The sequence below is a fragment of the Falco punctatus genome, assembly GCF_963210335.1.
Source record: "Falco punctatus genome assembly, chromosome: 4".
Classification (NCBI taxonomy): domain Eukaryota; kingdom Metazoa; phylum Chordata; class Aves; order Falconiformes; family Falconidae; genus Falco; species Falco punctatus.
Genome location: NC_137583.1, coordinates 112,640,571 through 112,659,890, shown reverse-complemented (window position 1 = coordinate 112,659,890; position 19,320 = coordinate 112,640,571). Strand labels below are relative to the sequence as shown.

The 19,320-nt window shown below is 48.9% G+C and overlaps 1 protein-coding gene across 1 annotated transcript; it reads right to left on the bottom strand.

Annotated features, from left to right (window-relative positions):
* Positions 1-6,716: 6,716 nt before the first annotated feature.
* LOC308061773 (vigilin-like) lies at positions 6,717-14,210 on the bottom strand. Its single transcript, XM_080382211.1, has 6 exons — positions 13,115-14,210; positions 12,013-12,167; positions 9,392-11,472; positions 8,699-8,914; positions 7,638-7,844; positions 6,717-7,427 (listed from the first exon to the last, which is right to left on the bottom strand). The coding sequence occupies exons 3-6, from the start codon at positions 9,497-9,499 to the stop codon at positions 7,371-7,373; spliced, it is 588 nt and encodes a 195-aa protein (XP_080238337.1). The 5' UTR covers positions 9,500-11,472; positions 12,013-12,167; positions 13,115-14,210; the 3' UTR covers positions 6,717-7,370.
* Positions 14,211-19,320: the final 5,110 nt, after the last annotated feature.

Below are 19,320 nucleotides of genomic sequence, written 5' to 3'. Positions count from 1 at the left end.
CACAATTTCTGTGTCTCGGTTATACACGAGTAGGGTAAATGGACAATTCAATAGTCGCCTGTCCACTCCAACATTTTGAATTTTCTGTGTAATTTTCTCTAGGGCTTTTTCAGCTTCAGGTGAAAGAGATCTGGGATCAGCGGGTGATGAGCCACCCTTCAATAATGCCAATAAAGGAGCCAAATCCATATTGGTAATTCCACAGAAAGTTCTTAACCATTGAATGTCTCCGACTAGTTTCTGGACATCGTTGACGTTTTTTATATTTGGGACACTAATAATTTTTTGTGGCTGGATTCTTGTTTCTGAGATGCGCAGACCAAGATAATTCCAGGGCGCTAGTTTTTGTACCTTTTCTTTTGCTATAACCAATCCAAAGGTATGCAGACTGTGTATAAGTTCCTGTTCTTTTTCAGGGGCTAGTGTGTGAGGGCTGGCTATTAAGAGATCATCCATATAATGATAGGTAATAAGGTTAGGATTATTCTCTCTCCAAGATTGTAGAGCTAAATCCACAAACCACTGACATATTGTTGGGGAGTTTTTCATACCCTGAGGTAGTACAACCCACTCATACCTTTTTGCTGGAGCGGCACGGTTTATAGCTGGTACTGTAAATGCAAATTTTTCACAATCATCCTCATGCAGAGGAATAGTGAAAAAACAATCTTTTAAATCAATAATTAATAGGTCCCAATTTTGTGGTAACATAGTGGGAGAAGGCAGTCCAGGCTGAAGGGCACCCATGTCAACCATTTTTTCATTTATTGCTCTTAAATCATGTAATAATCTCCATTTTCCTGATTTCTTTTGAATTGTAAAAATGGGTGTATTCCATGGGCTAACAGAAGGTCTGATGTGGCCTAAATCCAATTGTTCTTGGACTAATTCTTGAATGTGTTGCAGCTTCTCTTGAGGTAAGGGCCATTGATCAACCCATACGGGAGTTTCTGATTTCCATTTTAATTTTAAGGTTGGGCGAGAGCTGCTATCAATGGCCCCAATCAAAAATCTGTAGAGATTCTCATTCCCCATTGGGAAAGTACATCTCTACCTAACAAGGACAAAGATGTGTGTAGGACATAAGGTTTTACCCATGCTTGATGTCCTTCTTGATCCGTGAAAAGAATGAAGTTTTTACTGACCTGTGTCAGACGACTTCCCCCAATGCCTGAAATGGTTGAACCCGCACTATCTAATTCCCACATGGTAGGCCAAACTGAAAAAGGAAGAACAGTAACATCAGCACCAGTATCAATCATCACTGAAACATTAGGAAGATTTACACCTTGTGGACCAGATATCTTAACATTACATTTTGGCCGCTCGGCACCAATAAGTTGACAAAAGGCAATGTTAGGCATACCCGTTGAGCCAAATGCACCTTGACCCCTGTCCTTTTCTCCTTTTTGAGGGACAGTAGCTTGGAATGGAATGAGCTGTGCAATAGTGCTTCCTGCTGGAATATGAACAGGTGGAGAAAAAACTTTTACCATAATTCCAATAGGTCCGGTATAATCGGCATCAATACAACCAGGAAGAACAAAAATCCCCTTTTTTGACACAGAAGAGCGTCCTATAAGGAGTGCAGATAAACCATAACCCAAAGGACCACTAACTGTAGAAGGAAGTACATGTACCTTTTCATCAGTGATATTTACAGGTTCTGCCACGGCCAAATCGACTCCTGCGCTTCCTCTGGTGGCTGAATACAGCTCGCCGAGGCAGCCATGAAATTTGTTGGGTTCTGGGGATATTTCTTGGCCGCGTTCCTCAGAACGCGGCTGTTCCCGTTTCCCGGAACAAAGAGGGGTGTACCATCTTTTCTAAATTTTGAGCGACAATCGGCTGCTTTATGACCAAATTTTTGACAACGCAAACAATTTCCCTTCAACAGAGACTTTCCTCCTAGATTCTTTTTGCAGTCACGTTTAAAGTGACCTTCCTGTCCACATTGATAACATTTTGGCTTAGGACCCCGGTCCCCTCGGCCTTGTACCTTGTTGTTGTTTAGAGCTACTGCTAGAGCATTGGCATGTATTTTTGCCTTTTCCTCTTCCTCAGAAACAACATTAATTGCAGGAGAGTGTTATGAAACCCAAGGGCGATTTTTCACAGGGCTTACTCCTTCCATTTCCCATTTTACAATTTTAATTACTTTTTCTCCGGTCGCCTTAGCCACCCAAGGTCGGAAACACGGATAGAGCTCCTTGTTTATATTGCACTCAAACGCATGTCTCAAGCACTCTTGCACTCACACTCAGTCAAAATAATTAAGCTATACACTGAAAATCAAAATGCGCATCTCAATCACACCATTCACACTCTCCGGGCAGCCCTCAGTCACACAAGCAGTATGTTAAACGGTACCGTGCACTTATGTACAACTTTTAGGAACACTGACAGTTCACAAAGCATGCATTTCAATGAACAATTGCCAAAAAACAAACAACAAACAAAAAACCACATTTTTCCTGGTCTTAAGCAGAGTGTTAAGTTTTCCGCTATTTGCTACGAATTACCAGAATATTATTATTTTTCAACATACATTTCATAACTCCAAGTTTTGAACATGTAACAAGACAACACATAGAACAAACAAGACACAGAGCGCTATTTCAGTTGTTACATTCTAGGAATTCCCCAATTCTTAAGACAACCTAAAGGAAGTTTTTAGCTTCCCCCCTTTTTTTTTTTTTTTTTTTTTTTTTTTTTTTTTCCTTTCTCCTGGGGACTGCGCTGCGCGCCGGACGTCTCCGTGCGCGTCTCACCAGCCGCCCCGTTACTAAACATACCGTTTTATCCGCGGATCCAGGGGTTCTCTTCTGCTCCCGGGTGAACAGCTGAGAAGAGGAGGCTCCTCCGAGAAAATCTCCCGGGGCGCGCCTAGGAGCGTCCGCTCCGCAGCTGGTCCCTCAGCCGAGCAGAAATCCTCCTGCCTGGCTCGCCAAAACTGACGTACGGAATTTGACTCTATAACTCGAAAGTTATAAAGTAGGCATGTTTATTGCGCGCAGATGCACGGGGGATCGCTCCTCCACAAGCGTGCATACCCGAAGTGACGAACCATCCCACATTTATACAATGAAACAAATGAATATTCAATTAACGCCTATACATATTCGTTACCTAAACCCCGCTTCCTATGTTAATTAGCTTATCAGTCCATTTCCTGGAATGTGGTGGTCTTGCAGGTTTGTACAACTTGATTTCAGCATTGCTCCTACCAGGTTTTGTCCAAAGTCACACAATCATCTTAAAGTAGCCAGAGGCCATGGTGCATTTTAACACTGGTCAGGAAGTCAGATCTCAACTTTCACCTTTGCAAAGACAAACATGCTTCAAAAAAAAATGCAGTCTGTTATTTTAGGAGCTGGTGGAGCTGTGCTGTTCCCACCCCAGCAGTTTTACATCCAGTACTCGCAATTGCCGGTATTAATGTCTGTCTGCCGCTTGCCGTTTGTTCCTTATCAGGACACCAGGGTGGTAATTCATCATCTAATCCCCACGCTATTCGTTCAGCAGTAGTCATTACTGGATAAGCTTTAGATGTATAATCGGGGGGGGTTTTGCACGGAGGCTGCCCCTCTGGCTCTTCCTCCGACTGAGCGGTAGGATCGCCGGGAGGCCGCACTGCAGCTTTAACAGCTGCAGCGACTTGCACCTCGCCGTGTAACTGCGCGACCATACCCCGTACAGCCCGATACGTGCGAGCCAAAGTCTTTACCCCCTTAGTCCCGACTTGCACAGATTCCCACAAGTCCTCTCCCACTTTCTTCCATGTTTCATTATTATATACATCTTGCGTAGAAGCAAGGAAACCACGGCGGCGACTCCAACATAGCAGATCAATTACTGCCTGCCGTGAGACTGGCGTTTCAGTTTTCTCTGCCAGTTTCATTAAACTGTCTACGATTGCTTTCTCCACCGCTGATGCAGTGATCCCCATCCTGCTTAAGTTTCCTGACTCACCGGTCAGCCGTGCACGTTCCGCCTTTCTTCGGGCGCCCAGCTCTCTCTCCACTGGCAGCAGGATCCTCGCCGGCTCTGCAGCTTGTAACACGATCCTTAACGAATCCTCCTGACTTTTCGACCGATCCACACGTCGGGGTCACCAGATGCTGCGGGCATTCTGGGCGAGCGGGAGTCAGATTCAAATACTCATGGAGTTCAAGATCTGATCCGTTTATTGTACAAACCAGGCACACTTTTATAAGGCACTCTATAAACGTGTGATAATATGATTGGCTACTTTACAAGCGTATAGTAATATGATTGGTTAACAATTGTTTATTGGCAAGATTTCTGTTTCTACTTTTTCAGGCACGTAGGCTCCTTCCTGTTGTTTCCCAGCTCCTCTTATCGCGTCCTTGCTGGCCCTGGCCTTGTGCAAGCACCCGCAATTTGTTCCTCCCTCTTCATTCCACTGTTCTGATCGTGCCCTCGTCTTATTTCTTCAGTATTTTTCCACTTGCTTCAAAGTTCAGTATAATCATTCAATACAGCAAAAGCCCCAACAGCAGCCTATGAGCAAAATAGTTAGCTGGTTGATGGTGAGAGTGCTCATTCTTCATCCTCCATCAGGGTACAGGCATCTCACATTGGGACAAACAAAAGCCTCAGCAGTCCGGCTGCTGTTGGAGCTGCTGGAAAAGCTTTTTGGGTAAGCCGATGTATTTGTAGTGGCCAGCGTGGCAGTTTGCTTTATACCATTGCCCTGCGTGTGGGCATCTAGAGAAACTGCCCGGCAGTCAGTGTGCAGGGATGACGGCCGCAGGGGACAGCAAGCTGCAGGTGATGGTCAGCGGTGGCACTGTGTCTGCCTGCGTGTTGTCCCGGCTCTGAGCTAATGGCACTGCTCCCCAGTGGAGCATCCATCGAGCCTGAGCTGTGTCTTAGCCAGAATCCAAGCAGGAGCTGAGAGGACAGTGACACCTCCAGAGGTGCCATCCGGCCCCCACCTCCCTGTGTGGCTGTGCTGCAGTGTGAGTCCTAAAGCTCAGCCGTGATGCCCACTGACAAGGAGTCTGGGCCAAGGGATGATCCCAAAGTCCTCCCCTAGGACGCACCACCAAACAATATCTGCCTAGTCCCAAATTATCACATGGCAGACGTAGTCAGAAGAGAAGAAAGATCATTTTATTGAGGACATCAACTGCGGGCTGGGGGGGTGGTGGCTACCCAGGAGCCCCAGGGCTTCAGGCAGGAAAACAGCACCTGTGACAATAAGAGCCAGGAAGCACTGCTAAAGCCACAAAGCCAGGACGAGGCATGACTTGGTTGCCCTTGCTTTGGGGAACGCTTTACAAAGTGCCTTGCCTCAGCACTCCTGCCCAAAAGACTGGTTCTCTTCATTTACTCCAGCAGCCTCAGCAGACAATAAAAGCCTTACACAAGCAGCCTGCCACAGCAAGAAAGGATCTTCCTGACTTGCCGTTCAGTTCTCAAATGTTACGTTACTGCTTGTGGAACAGGGTTTAATAGGCTGTATTCCCAAGACCTCTGACTCCCCTTTACTGACCTGAGCCCCCGCATTCATGCTTTTCCCAAATGATATTCGTTCTAGTGTTTGGTCCACAGTTCCCCGTTCTAATATCTCATAGTGCATTCCACCACTTCATACATTGACTTTTCAATTGCTTCGTCCGTCTCTGGCCAGCCCCCTCACGGGGAACACAGAAATGCAGATCAGGTCTCCCCACTTGCTTTGCAGTTAACTGTGTCTCTCACACACATCACACTCTCTGGGCAGTCCTCAGCCACACAGGCAGCATGTTACAAGGTACCATGCACTTACATACAACTCTAGGAATGCTGACAGTTTGCGTTAGCACACAAAGAACGTGTTTCAATGAACAACTGCCAAAAACCAAGTTCTAATTTTTTCTGGCGCTAAGCAGCACGTTAAGTTTTCAGCTATTCGCCTAGAATTACTAGAATATTATTTTTTTTTTTAACTCACGATTCATAACTCCAATTTTGAACATGTAACAGACAACACATAGACAAACAAGACACAGAGCGCTATGTCAGTTGTTATGTTCTAGGAATTCCCCAAATCTTAAGACACCCTAAATGAAGTTTTCAGCTTCCCAGAGCTTAAGACTATCAAGTACTCAAAACAAAGAATAAATATAAATCCCTTTTGTGTTGTGCAGTAGTCCTTACCCACCTGTGTGAGAAGTCGAGGTGTAGGGGAGTCTCACCGACAGGAGATCCAGTTGAGGGCCCAGAGGGTCCCCAGGCCCCTGGATTCCAGCACCAGCGGAGAGTTCTCCTGCCAGGCTCGCCAAATTGATGCACAGACTAACTGCTCACAGACCAATTTTGTCTTTAAGCAGCAAAGGTATTTATTTTGTGCAATGTCGGGGAGCTAGCTGATTCACACCAGACAAACTAGCTCCCAAGTTTTCAATGAAATGTTAGGTATTTTATACAGTTTTCCTGAGATGTTACACAACATCTTTACATACATATTCTTTTGATTTGGACACCAAATCATCCCATTCATAATAGGGGGGGGATCTAGGTGAAATAGACCTTTCCATTTTCTTCCTTCAACGATTTCCTGACTTGGTCTCCTTCCCTCCTTCAGGTGCCCACCTTTTCTAGTTATTCAGACTAGATTCCTTTCTCAACACAGAGCATTGCCTTTTATTTATTTATTTATTTGTTTGTTTATTAAGACCTTGTGCTGTTTCGCAGGTGCAGCAGCCGTTTCTTGGCTTTCTCCACACCCTGGGCTGGGCCCCTGATGGTCACAGTGTCACTGCCAGAGCCCTTGGTGGGGAAGTGGATGTGAACTCCACCACACTCCTCCACGATGGAGCGGATGAAGCGGCTTTTGGCACCAATGAAGGAATTGTGCAGTTTGGAAGGAATAGAGACCTCCACCTCTGTGCTGTTGGCCTAAGAGAGGACAGTACCAGCCTCTTCAGTCAAGCTGCAGAAATGTGTTTGCACCCACTCTGCTTACCCTCTAACTCCCACCTTGCTAGGAGCTTTATAGAGCTGGAAGAAATGCCTGAGCAGAGGGCTTTGAGACTGACTACTCCTGACAGGAGCAGTCACAAACTTTGGTTCACGAGTCAAGAACAGACTGACGCATTTGTCTCCTCCCTGCCCTCACCCATTACAACCACGTCTTTATCTGTGTCTTCTAGCAACATTTTCAAGTCCCTCAACGGCAAAAGGCCAGTTGCTTCACTTACCAGCTCCTTCTGGATGGCAAGAATCCTGTGGCAAGCAACCTCACAGTTTGCTCTCTTGCCTGTGATAACAATCATCTCCAAGTTGCTGTTCTTTGCTGGGAGATCAATTTTGGTGTTGCTTTCTTTACGGATCTGCCACAACAGAAAAAAAAAATCATCTCAGAAGTGATGAAGCCAAGAGGGGGCAGAGACCGAGGAGATGGTAAAACTGTTGGCCTGAGAGACAGAAAAACAGAGAAGCTGTTTGATGGATAAACTGGAAGAGGCCTTCACAACAATTCCGTTCCAATTCCCATGCTGCACCTCCAGTATTGACTTCTAAGCTGCACCTCTAATGGCCCAAGAGAGTCCACCCCCACTACACCTGTCAGTGCTCACAAATGTATCTTCATGGGACCTTCAAAGGAGGCCTAGCCCATCTTGTACCTTTGCATAGACTTCAGTCAATGCTTGCCCAAGTTTTTCAGGCTCGCCTCGCAGTATCACCGTTTCTGAGCTACTGTCAGTGGGTGGGATCTCGACAGAGACTCCAGTCTTCTCCAAGATCTCCTGCAGGGAATTCCCCTTGGGGCCAATGACATACTTCTGCTGGGACTTCTTCACCTCCACTGCAATGGTAGTAGTCTTCTTCTTCTGTAGGGGCAGAGACACTGAGGCATCAATCACAAGGGAGTGGGGAAGGACAAGAGTGAAAGGAAGAGGCACGAGATGCAGTCAAACTCTGCACCCAGCAAAGAGCAAAGCCAAGCTGAGCACAGTGGCTCGGCAGTACCCTAGCACCCCTTGGACCCCTGCCCACAGAAAGCTTTATGCTCAAAAATTCACAGTGGAAGTACAAAACTAGCATGCTGTGTCAAGCTCCCTGGGACACGACATGGAAGAGACCACACACGCACACACAGGCATGTCGTTGTCGTCATCCCCGTCCCCCCGTTGGACAACAGGGTTCAACTCCCAGCCATCTCCCAGGCAGTGCTGTAATGCAACACTGTGCAGGCTATAAGCTGATTATCTCTGTTGAAATCCAGATTGGTACAAATACAGACCTAACCATGAGGAAAAAACAGCCCAACAGCCCACAACAAGGATATTCACAGCAACGTTGGCTGTGGGAAATAAACTGGAGTGACATTCACTCTTCAGCAACTTCTACTTATGTAGCAACTTTGATACTGTCAGCTGGCCACCACTGTAGACTTCACACTTCTTTCCTTCCTTAGTAGCACCAGTGTGAACAAGAGCCAGGGGAGCTCTTGGTGTCCTGCTAATTCCCACAATACAGAAAAGCGAGAAATCTGTCACCTCCCTGATAGTATCAGCCCAGCTCCCACTCTGCCGAGTGAGGAAACGGTAGGATTCGGGGTCATGTACTGCAAGGGCTGCTGAGCCAGATGCAACAGAGGGGTGCACAAAAGTAGAACAAGAAGGGAAGAGTGCCTAGGAGCAGGTGCCAGGGGAAGGTGGGAAGCTTTATGGACCATCTGTACCTTCTCCTCATAGATCTTCTTAATTCGAGCCACAGCCTGGGCTAGCTGCTCCTTTTCTCCAGTGAAGACTATCTCTGTCTTGTTGACACTGGGTGGAGGAATGTTGATGCGCGTCCCTGTGTCCTGCATGAGCTCCCTCACCAGCTTGTTGTAAGGGCCAGCAATGAAAGGGTGGTACCCTTTCTCCACGTCCAGCCGCTCCACGGCACGCTTATCCTGGAAGAGCCCACAACAGACCTTGGTGGGAACTGCCCTCTATATTACAGTCTCTGCCAGGCACAGCTAAGTTCCCAGGGCTGTCCTGCCTGACACTCTGGCCCAAGCAACCTTCTCAGTTTGCGGGCTTGTAGATCTCCACCTCTTTCAATCTACAAATGCGGTTGCTGCTGCTGCTCCTTATTTACGATATTCACCCCTGTGATCTCCTGCCTTATCTCAGCTGGCACCTAATACGCTTCACTTCAACTATCAAATGCTTGTTTTGACTTCAGCGATGGACAAAACACAGCACAAGAAGTTGCAGGACCTGGCAGCGGTGCTCATACAGCCAGTGAGTGGCACAGTATACGTCTCCGTTCAGGCTAACGTTAGCCACTGACTGTAGCCACGGTGGCTGCAAACTCCGACTATACCATGGGGAAGCAAAATGGCTGACCAGCCAATGCCATGAGAGAGATCACAGTACTGAGGGACCTGCTCAGCGGAGATAAGCAGGATCTCGTGTCGGGCCTTCTCAATCCCTTCTTTAGTGCCGCTGATCTTGATCTGGTTGCTGGGGTCATCTGGGCGGGGGATCTGCATTTTGGTTGCAGTTTTGAGCTTCAGGTCCTGCAGCTTCTCACCCTTCTTTCCAATGACAAAATGGTGGTGCTCCTTGGGGATGGCAATGGTCGCTGAAGCCTGCAGCACAAGAACCAAGCATCTGTGAAAAGCCTTGCCTGCACTGGCAGATCCACAGGAACAGAGCCAGGGAAAGCAAGGTAGTTGCTGCTCAGTGGTACTACTGAGGAGCAAACACAACGCCTTCCCAGCACATTCTGTCTGAGGGCTGACACTGTACCAGTTGATCTACAGTGCCTCTATGCCAGGAGTATAAAGCCCACCTTTCCCTCAAAACCCTTCTGTTTGCGCAGGAGTAGTACTCTGAATTAGCAAAGGCCTTCAGACACAGATGAGGAGGTGCCTCTCCTCCAGTGTAAGACACTGCATCAGTACACCAGACAACAACTGAGATGACAGCTCACAGGTGGAGTTTATCTGAACTCTGACATCTGCTGCCAAGGCTACAGAGAACAAGACATACAGTATGACTCCTAGGAAAGAAAAATTCAACACCAGAAACCTACTGCAGGAGGCAGGCAGCTAGCAGATGCTCACCGCTACTTAAGTGCTAAGGTATCTTCAAGTGTAGCACATGCTGCTCCTGGGATTGCTTCTAGAAGGGCCCACATGGAAAAGGGGTCCTTCTGTGTGCTTCTCTCAATCTACCATTAAAGGGTTAGTCTATACAAGGGCTTCCTGACTTCTGCCCTTCTCACTGAGTTTGTACAGGTCTGGTAGCTGATGACTGCTATTGTGCTCCTGATCCCTGTGATTAGGTAACCACTAACAGCAATCAGACAATGAAAATTCAAGCTATAATGGAAAAAATAAAAGATGAAGAAAAGATCACTTGGTGTGACTTTTCAGCTCTGTGTTCCTGTCCCGAAGCCAGCCAAGCCGAAGAGAAGCTGGAATACAGACACACCTTCCAGACCTGGGGCCAGGGCAGTAGGAAGTATATTTGAGAACAGTGGCTCATGGATCTGTGGAGGTATAACCTGACTGTTTTTTCAGATGCACATTTTGGATGTAGGGTTTTGTTCCCTCTGGCAGGGTATGACACAGGGGCTGAACAGCACTAAGCAGACATGGTATTAACATTGCATTAACTACCTTTGGCATTATACTTTAAAACACACTGCAACACCTGGCTGCGATACATCCTAACAAGAGCTACTACCTTGACTACAAGCTCAAGAACCTTAAGGTAAGAGATTAAAACCTAGAGGACTGAAGCAACCGAAACAACAGGGTTGTGGCTCCTTACCAGTGTGCCTTGAGTTACACAATGCAGAACCCTGACCCGAAGCTTTTGGCTTTTGGCAGGACTTCCTTTTCTCTACTTTTTTCTCCCAGACTTCCACGTTCTCCTCTGAAGGACTTCAGGAAAAGCACAGTCCCATTCTCACACACTACAAGCTTTGTGTGTGCGGCTCCTGCATCCCCTCCAGCACCAGCACCTCAGCACAAAGTTGTTGCAACTCAAGTGTTCCAGAGATTGCAGACTCCAAGCGTCATGCAACGCCACGGCCTGTAATTACCTTGGAACCCTATTTTAAGCCTCATTTCCATTCCAAATTGCCAATTGGATGCTTTGAAAACGTATGGCAAAGCTGAATTAGTCATGTAACAACATACCTCTTTGGCTTACAAGCACACGTGCCCAAGAGTCTCAAAGCATTTGCGAGTCTTGGGGAAAAGCAAAGATGAAGGCAGAAACAGTTAGATGCCCTCACCTGAGTCTGCAGTCGAGTAACAATCTGCTTCTGAGCCTTCGTGACTGCTTCCAGCTTGCCAGAGACCACGATCGAAAGGCCCTGGTCCTTTGCGAGAGACAGCTCCAGGTGAGTGCCTGTCTTCTGCATGATGTCAAGGCAGATCTTGGCCTGCTCGCCTTCTCCAAACTGATTCATGTCCTTGTATTTCCTCTCCTCCAGTGGCACATGGAACACCTGCTCAGCCACGGGACAGACAAAAGCAGGGCACAGCAAGGTGTCAGTGTGCTTTTGATTGTCAGTGCCTCCCTCTCTTATTGCCATACAGGAGGACTTCACCGGTGTACTAAGTTCTCAGATTTAGGCGACCCATCAGCCTTTCCAGTGGAGACACCAGCTGCAGTATGAGGGCACCGCAGCAGGCAGTCTGTCCCAAACTGAGTGCCTTCCTAACGAACGTGCTACTGGGGGGGAGGGGGAATACTTTAATGCATTAGCACTCACTCCTTGAATTCTGCAATCCTCCCTTCAGGCCTGTTCCAGCTCTCTGTGCAACACAGATGCAGTGCTTTTTCTGGGCAGTTTTTCAACACAACCCTCCCCCTCCAGTGCAGTCCTAGCATTCAGCTGCAGCCTTCCTTGTGCCCCAGGGCAAAGTACAGCAAAGACGCAGTTACTCTGACACACTAAGGGATTTCATACTCCAGGGAAAGCTTCACTTCACCTACTTTTTGGAGGGATGAAAAGGAGGGAGATAAGACGCCCACTCCCACCAACCTGAGTGATGACAGAAGCCTTTATTGGCCGGATTTTGCTCCAGGTCCCAGCAGGTTCCCGGGCAGCTTCCAAACATGGGGCTTTCCCAGGGAGCGCAGGGAAGGCTTCCTCGTAGGTTGGAGGATCCTTCTCTTCTTCCGAGTTTAAAGCTGTTACTGGGGTGAAGCAAACAAGGCAAATGAGATGCTCTCCCCACAGAAATGCCCCCATTCATAGGCAGTGCAACTCTATTTAGGCATCATCAACAAGGGACAACAAAGGACTTGTGCACTGCTATTCATCCTGTTACAGTTATGCTTGTGGAGAGCAGCCGAGTCTGGAGCACAGCTGAGCTCAGCACAGCACAGACTGCAGTAGGTGCCATGAACAACCAGCCTTGTCTGCGCTGGTGCTATGGGATGCAGGAAGCAAATGTGCAAGTGAATGGTGGCAGCAAACACAGCACATTATTGCCAACTTTGTTGAGAGGAGCTTCATCAGGGGACAACAGGCCAAGCAGAAAGAAATCAAAGGAACATAGCAAGGCTGTAGGCCAGAAGGGGACAAGACAGACATATGCCCAGGAAGAAGGCAGAGAGAAGCAGAAGCACTCTAGTTGGGGCAGAGTCCAGGGAAAGCCTGTAGCTTATGTTCGACTCAGCTGTGCACTGGGCTGTGCCAAGCGGGCCAGCTCGCAGCTGGAGAATGGGTGCCGAGACCCATCAGTGAGTCAGTCAATACGGTTATACTGACTTTCCCCAGCACCTGGCTGAGCAAAGGAGGAAGTGACAATCCAGCACACTGATCCCACGAGGCTCTCTTGCAGCCCAATGACCCCTGCTTGCACATGCCCTGCCCCACGGCTGACAGCGTTGCTAGCCAGAGCTCTGTGAAGATCTGCGGCTTGCCTCCTCCTGGCCCTGCACTGTGCAGCACCACCGATGTGCTCCTGTTGGTGGAAAGCCAGAGTCTGGCAGGCCACCAGCCTAGGAATGGTGAACGCCATGCCTGGACACTTAGGGGGAGCCGGAGGCATGGAGCGAGCTTGGCTAGCAGCAAGGAACCTTGCCTGCGCAGTCTCTGTTTAGAGGCACATCACAGGAACTCAGCTGTGTCTTCTCACCTTTCACCTGCTGCTGCGTCAAGCCACTGCGGTGTTCGGCAAAGCTCTCCTGAGTCAAAACTGCCACAGAGCTCATCGTCGACTTCCCACACACACGCACAATCCAGGTATGCCACTGGAAGAGACAGAGGAGGCAACACTATTACCAGCACCATTCAAGATGCACACAAGTCACTCCAGGAAGACAAATTACATGTTTACTGAGCACTTTTCCAGCCGGCCTCTTGAAAAACACCTACAGGGCCAGTCTGCTGCCCTGTTCTCTTGCTGAACCATACAGAAACTCAGGGGGGATTTTTTCTCATAGCACAGTGGGCATCAAACCCAGAGCTCCTCATTAAGAAGGCAGAGGATGTGCAACCTAAGAAGGCTCTTGGAAAGGGGGACACCCCAAGTTGTTAAAGCATACTCTCATTAATCTATCAATTATTAACGGCATGCAATTTTAAAACCAGTGTCCCAAGGTACATATAGTCAGTGCAAGACCCTTGTGGAACCCTGGAGAGAAAACAAAAGGGCCCAGGATGCTACCTCTTCCTGAAAAACTTATGCCCTAATTACCAACCGAGCATGAGCACCTGGGGCCCAGAGAGCAGCTCCTGGTGTCTCCAGCTCCTCTGCAATCCCTCCCACAACAAGCTCTACTGAGCGTGACCTTCCCTTCCGCTCCACATACAGTCTCACAGCCCACAGTAAATAACCACAGCCTCCTGGTAACAGACTCTGCTGGAACTGGTTCTAGACCAAACCCCCAGAAAAACAATCAGCCAAACAAAAAACTACCTGCAAAGCCTGCTACACTACATCATACAGCCTAACAGTTTCTTCTCTCAAGGTTAGGATCATTAGGAAGAGAGGCCTAATCCTGCAGCTGGGTTTTACTTTCCTGTCTCTTCTTTACCCATTTTCATATTTTAATACAAAGAACACCTCCCTACTTCTTGCACAGACCCATGTTGCAAAAGTTTTACAGGCTCTGGGCCTCTCAGTGACATGCTCTTGGACAAGTGAGACTCCTTACACCCTGGGTGAACATGCCTTTCCCAGCCCACTTTAAAAAAGCCCTGCTGCAACTTCCGCAGCAGTGCATGTCTTTGTCAAATGCTGCAGAAAGAAGGCTGCTCTTGTGCTTGATCCGCGGGGGCTAAAAGGCTTGTATTTCTTGTTACAGTGTCTTCTCAGGCCATGCCTGGGTGCCTACTCTTGCTAAGGATGAGACCAACTGATCTGCAACTTCTGGCCGCAAGGGAAGAGCAAAGGCAATTTCCAGATCCTGACTTTACTGCTTGTCAGCTTCAAAACAGCCATGAGGACACTTGCCAGACTCTTGCTCTCCTGCTGTAAGGTTCATTTTATAAGCTCTGCACAGTATAGGCCTAAGGATTTCCTTCTGTAGAATTCTTGAACACAAAATAAATTTGAACCATCATTGAGTACTTTTTTTCTTTTTTTTTTCTTTAAGAGAAACAATGCTTTCACATGAAGCTGGTATTTTGCAGAAACCCACAGATCAAATTGTCAGATACCCTCCCAGCCATGGTGAATGAACTTTTTCAGCCATACGCTTGCATTCAGTTTGAACATGTTAGACTGGTCTCAGTGCAGCTGCTGACTGCTTTAACCAACTGACTGGTAGCGACCTGGGTGAATGACCTGAATCTCCGCAGTAGCACAATCCTAAGTGCACTTGTATCAGCTTAACATGCTTCTATATGCAAAGGCAACAGTATGTTTTGGGAAAGGCAGTATCAGCTGAAATACTGTAACCAATAACACATCCTGATTTTCTTTGACAAGGTGTGAACCACACAGAGGGGCTGATCTGGGATGGCTCTCCACTCCACTAACAGCTGTAAAATCCAGGGTTACAGATCTCTCTTCTAATAGGCCGTACCCTCTTCAGAAGCAGCTTAATGTGCATTGGAAAAAAAAGACTAGCTACCTGACCGAGAGCAACTGCCCTTATCCTACCAAAGAAAAAGTTACCATTGTTACTGGAGAGCAGTGGGGAGGTGACTGGGCGACCGCCCCCTGCAGCCCTGTCCCCTTGGGGTGGCCCCGCCCCCCACCCCCCCCAACCCGCTGGGCAGCCGCCGCAGACGGGGAAGCGCGACATGACTCAGGGCTTTTGTCCGCGCCCTGGGTGCTGCTGGAGCGGCCAGCGGCGTTGCCCTCCCTCGGTGGGGCTTGGGGGTCTGCCTGTGCGGCCCCCGTCTGGAGGGGCGGTGCAGGACAGCCCATTCCCCGGCTCTCGGGGAACTCTCCAGGAAGCCCCTCTGGGGTGCTGAGCAGGTGCTGGTGAGGAGGAAGCAGTTGATGGGAGCTGCGGGGTGGGGCACACACACCCACACCCACCACCACCCCCATACCCACAAACACACCCTCCCACCCCCCCACACCCTGCTCCATCCCTAAACACCTTCATCCATTCCCACCCATCCGTCCCTAAACCCCTTCCCCCCGCCCCCTCCCCTGCCCCCGTCCCTCTGTCCCTGGCATGGCCCAACTGCCCAGCACCACCAGACCACTCTGGCCCAAACACCGTAAGGCAATGGCTCCCACCTGCCAATAGCAAGTTGAGGAACTTTTTTTTTTTTCTAAATAGAGAGAGTTTTACTTCGTACGCTGCCGACTACGCCGAATTATGTGTTGCTGACTGACTGGATACACAGCAAAGGTGAACTCCACATCAAATATATCAAATATATAAAATAATGAAATATATCAAAGGTAGTTTCTTGGAAAATAGCATGCAATATGATAAAAGGAACCAGTAGCAGTTACTGTGAGCGATATGATAAAAGAGCAACAGGAGCGAAGCATCCAATTGTTATTCCAAAGTGTTAATGTGACTAAGGAAAGGAGACATCACCAATTCCCACCCCAACAACACCCAGGCCCACCCTTCGGCTGGGAGCCCTCTTGCAGCCAGTGCCAGGAGTCTCTCAGGAACTGGGAAATTCCCCTGGAGAAGGTGCAAGGAAGGAATCCTCTTGCTGCTTCCCACCGCGCATGGTAGCCATGTGAGGCACAGCGCAAATGTTCTGTTCCCTGCTTTCTGTGGTGAGCAAAATTGACCCTTCAGAGTTGCAATCATTAAGAGCCCCAAAAAATCATCTTGGGAAGGTGCAGCACGGCTCCCCTGGAGAAGGCGCCAAGAAGGAATTCTCTTGCTGCTTCTCAACCTGCCCTGGCAGCCATGTGAGGCACAGCACTAAAGTTCTGCTCCCTGCTCTATGGGGTGAAAAAATTGACACGGCACACTTGCAATAATACACAGACCCAAGAAGTCACCCTGAAAAGTAAAAGTGCAGCACTGCTCCACTGGAGAAGATGCCATGAAGAAATTCTTTTGCTGTTACTCACCCTCCCCTTGCAGCCATGTAAGGAACAGCACAAAAGTTCTGCTCCCTGCTTTCTGCTCTGAGAAAAAGAAAATTGATCTCTCATACTTGGAATCATTCACAGTCTGAAAGAAGCCACCTTGGGAAAGTGCAGCACTGCTCCCCTGGAGAAGGTTCCAGGAAGGAATTCTCTTGCTGCTTTTCACCCTGCCCTGGCAGCCCTGGCAGGCACAGCACAAAAGTTCTGCTCCCTGCTTGCAGCGGTGAGAAAATTGACCTCTTTTCATTGTCAATAATGCACAGCCCAAAAAACTCACCTTGGGAAAGTGCAGCAGTGCTCCCTGGAGAAGGTGCCAGGAAGGAATTCTTTTGCTGTTTCTCTCCCTGCCCTTGCAACCATGTGGGGAGAAGCACAAAAGTTCTGCTTCCTGCTTTCTGTGGTGAAAACACTGACCCAAACCTTTTGCACTCATGCAGAGCTAAAAGAAAAAATAAGTCTTGGGAAAGCGCAGCACTGCTTCCCTGGAGAAGGTTCCAGGCAGGAATTCTCTTGCTGTTTCTCACCCTGCCCTGGCAGCCATGTGAGGCACAGCACAAAAGTGCTACTCCCTGCTTTCTAAATAGCAAAATTGACCGTTCATAGTTGCACTCATGTAGACTTTCTTACTCAAAAGCAAAACCCAAGAAGCCACGTAGCCTTGGGAACTCCCTTGTCCTTCCGTGTGGCTGGTGACTTCCCATGGCTCTTCCACAAGGCAGGACAAATAACCACGAATTTGGAAGCCCACGTAAATTCAAGTACACTTAGTCCTCTGACAGTCACTGCTTATGGGCCAGCGGTCCTCTCACCCCTCCACAGATCTGCCTCTTAGTCCTCTAGCAGTCATTCTCCATGGAGGGACCACAAGTCCTCCATACCTACCTACCAGCTCACGAGAAATGAGTCAGACCACACCAGAAGTGACACTGCCTGACCTGCAGGAGATATATTAGACCAGTAACGATGGTTTCAAGACAGAAAAACCACCACCATCCACCAGCACAGCAGAAAAACAACCAGAAGAAACTTTGTACACAAACCAAAGGCACCCATCCAAACCCTACAAAGGAAAAAAAAGCTGAAAAAGGCACTCTCCACAAAAAAAACCACCACACATATCACAAGATAAGATTAAAATGCTGTAACCCCAGGAACGCAGGGCCAACAAACACAGTTTCTGTCCATAACAATAACACACTTTGACAGTAACTCGCCTGACCTCTGGCATACCATAACCTTGTTGCCCCCAAACCCCAGCACACTGTAGCCCTAAGGCAACACGAAATGGAGCACAAAGTCCCTGAAGATCTCTGCCAGGGCAAAAGCAAAGCACAGAGCCACACGGGAGGGGGGGGTGGAAGGGACCCATGGAGGTCCTCTGGGCCAAGCCCTCTGCTCCAGCACGCTCACCTCGAGCAGGTTGCTGAGAACTGTGTGCCCTTGGCCATTGAAGATCTCCAAGGACAGAGACTGCACAACCTCCTTGGACAACCTCTGCCAGCATTTGACCGCCCTGGGGGGGAAAATTTGCCATTTCTATCTCTCCTTTCACTGTACCACATTCCCGAACATGACAAGCTCAGGCTTGAAAGCCAGTGCTGTGGCTGCCGTGAAATTCTGTCCCCCTATTTTTCATCCACTGGTAGCTAAAGGGGGACAAACAAGGATTTCGTTCAAAGGAGATCTTCTCTTTTCCTCTGTCCTTCTTCTCTACCAGTGATCTGGATTCTGAGTGCTGTGCCACTGTCCTAATGGCTGGGATAGGGATACTTCTTGTAGGACAGGGAGGAGGTGACAGTGGAGATCATCAGGCTGGGGAAGCTGAAGGAAAACGCAAGCAACTGGAGTTGCCTGGAGCAAGAGTGGCCAGCTTCCAAGCTAGGTCACCTCGTGTCCTCAGCTCCCATGCAGGAGCTGAACCACACACATGGACTGCAAAGCAGTGTGACCCATAGAAAAAAGTTTGCTTGGCTCGGGATCGCCCAGGGGCATTTAACTGCAATTCCGCCCTTGTCAGCAGGAAGGAAACATACCCTGCAAGCACACACTGAGGCATGACACCTTCACCGGGGCTAAAGGGTACCTCAGGAGACGTACATGGGACCCCCCAGCACCTGGATTGCTGGCTGGAGGATGGGTAGGTCAAGGGACCCTGATGGGAGCCCTGCAGGCTCTCATACATTGGACCAACGGGCACCTTCCCTTGTCACCCAGTAGATCTCTGGAGAAGAGCTTCTTCCCAGGCCTCTCCCATGGGCTTGCTCACCCCCGGTGCCCTTCCCAAGCACAGCCCCAGCAGGCGTATGCAACCGGCATTGCAGGGAAGAACAAGCAGCAGGCACCACAGTCAGCACTGCGGGAAAGCTGGGACCCCAGACACCCACCCAGGCTCTCCAATCCCAGCCTGGCCCACAAGAGTGCCTTTCTCTCCCTTTCCCAGAAGTGCTGAATTCCCCTTCCAGCATTAGCCACTGGACCCACGCTGCTTCTTGCTGCAGTGTACAACAGCCAGAAGAGGAATTTGCTAGATGCCTCTGATTTCCTGCATTTTTCCTGAAACGGGCACGTGTGTAACTCTCTGAATCGCTTCTATTTGAAGCAAGGCATTGCTTAGGGTCAACAGTGAAACGAGACACGGGCCATCAAAAGCTGACTACGGGTCCCTTCTTTGCCATGGTCATGGCCTACCCCACAAACTCGCCCCTGGCCGTGTTGGCCACCGGCTGGGTGAAGGTCATGGCTAACAGGGCAGGGGCTCCTGTTGGCGCTCATCCAGCCCTGATTGCCAAGGGTGAAGCCTTAACACCCAGGTGGGATAAAGC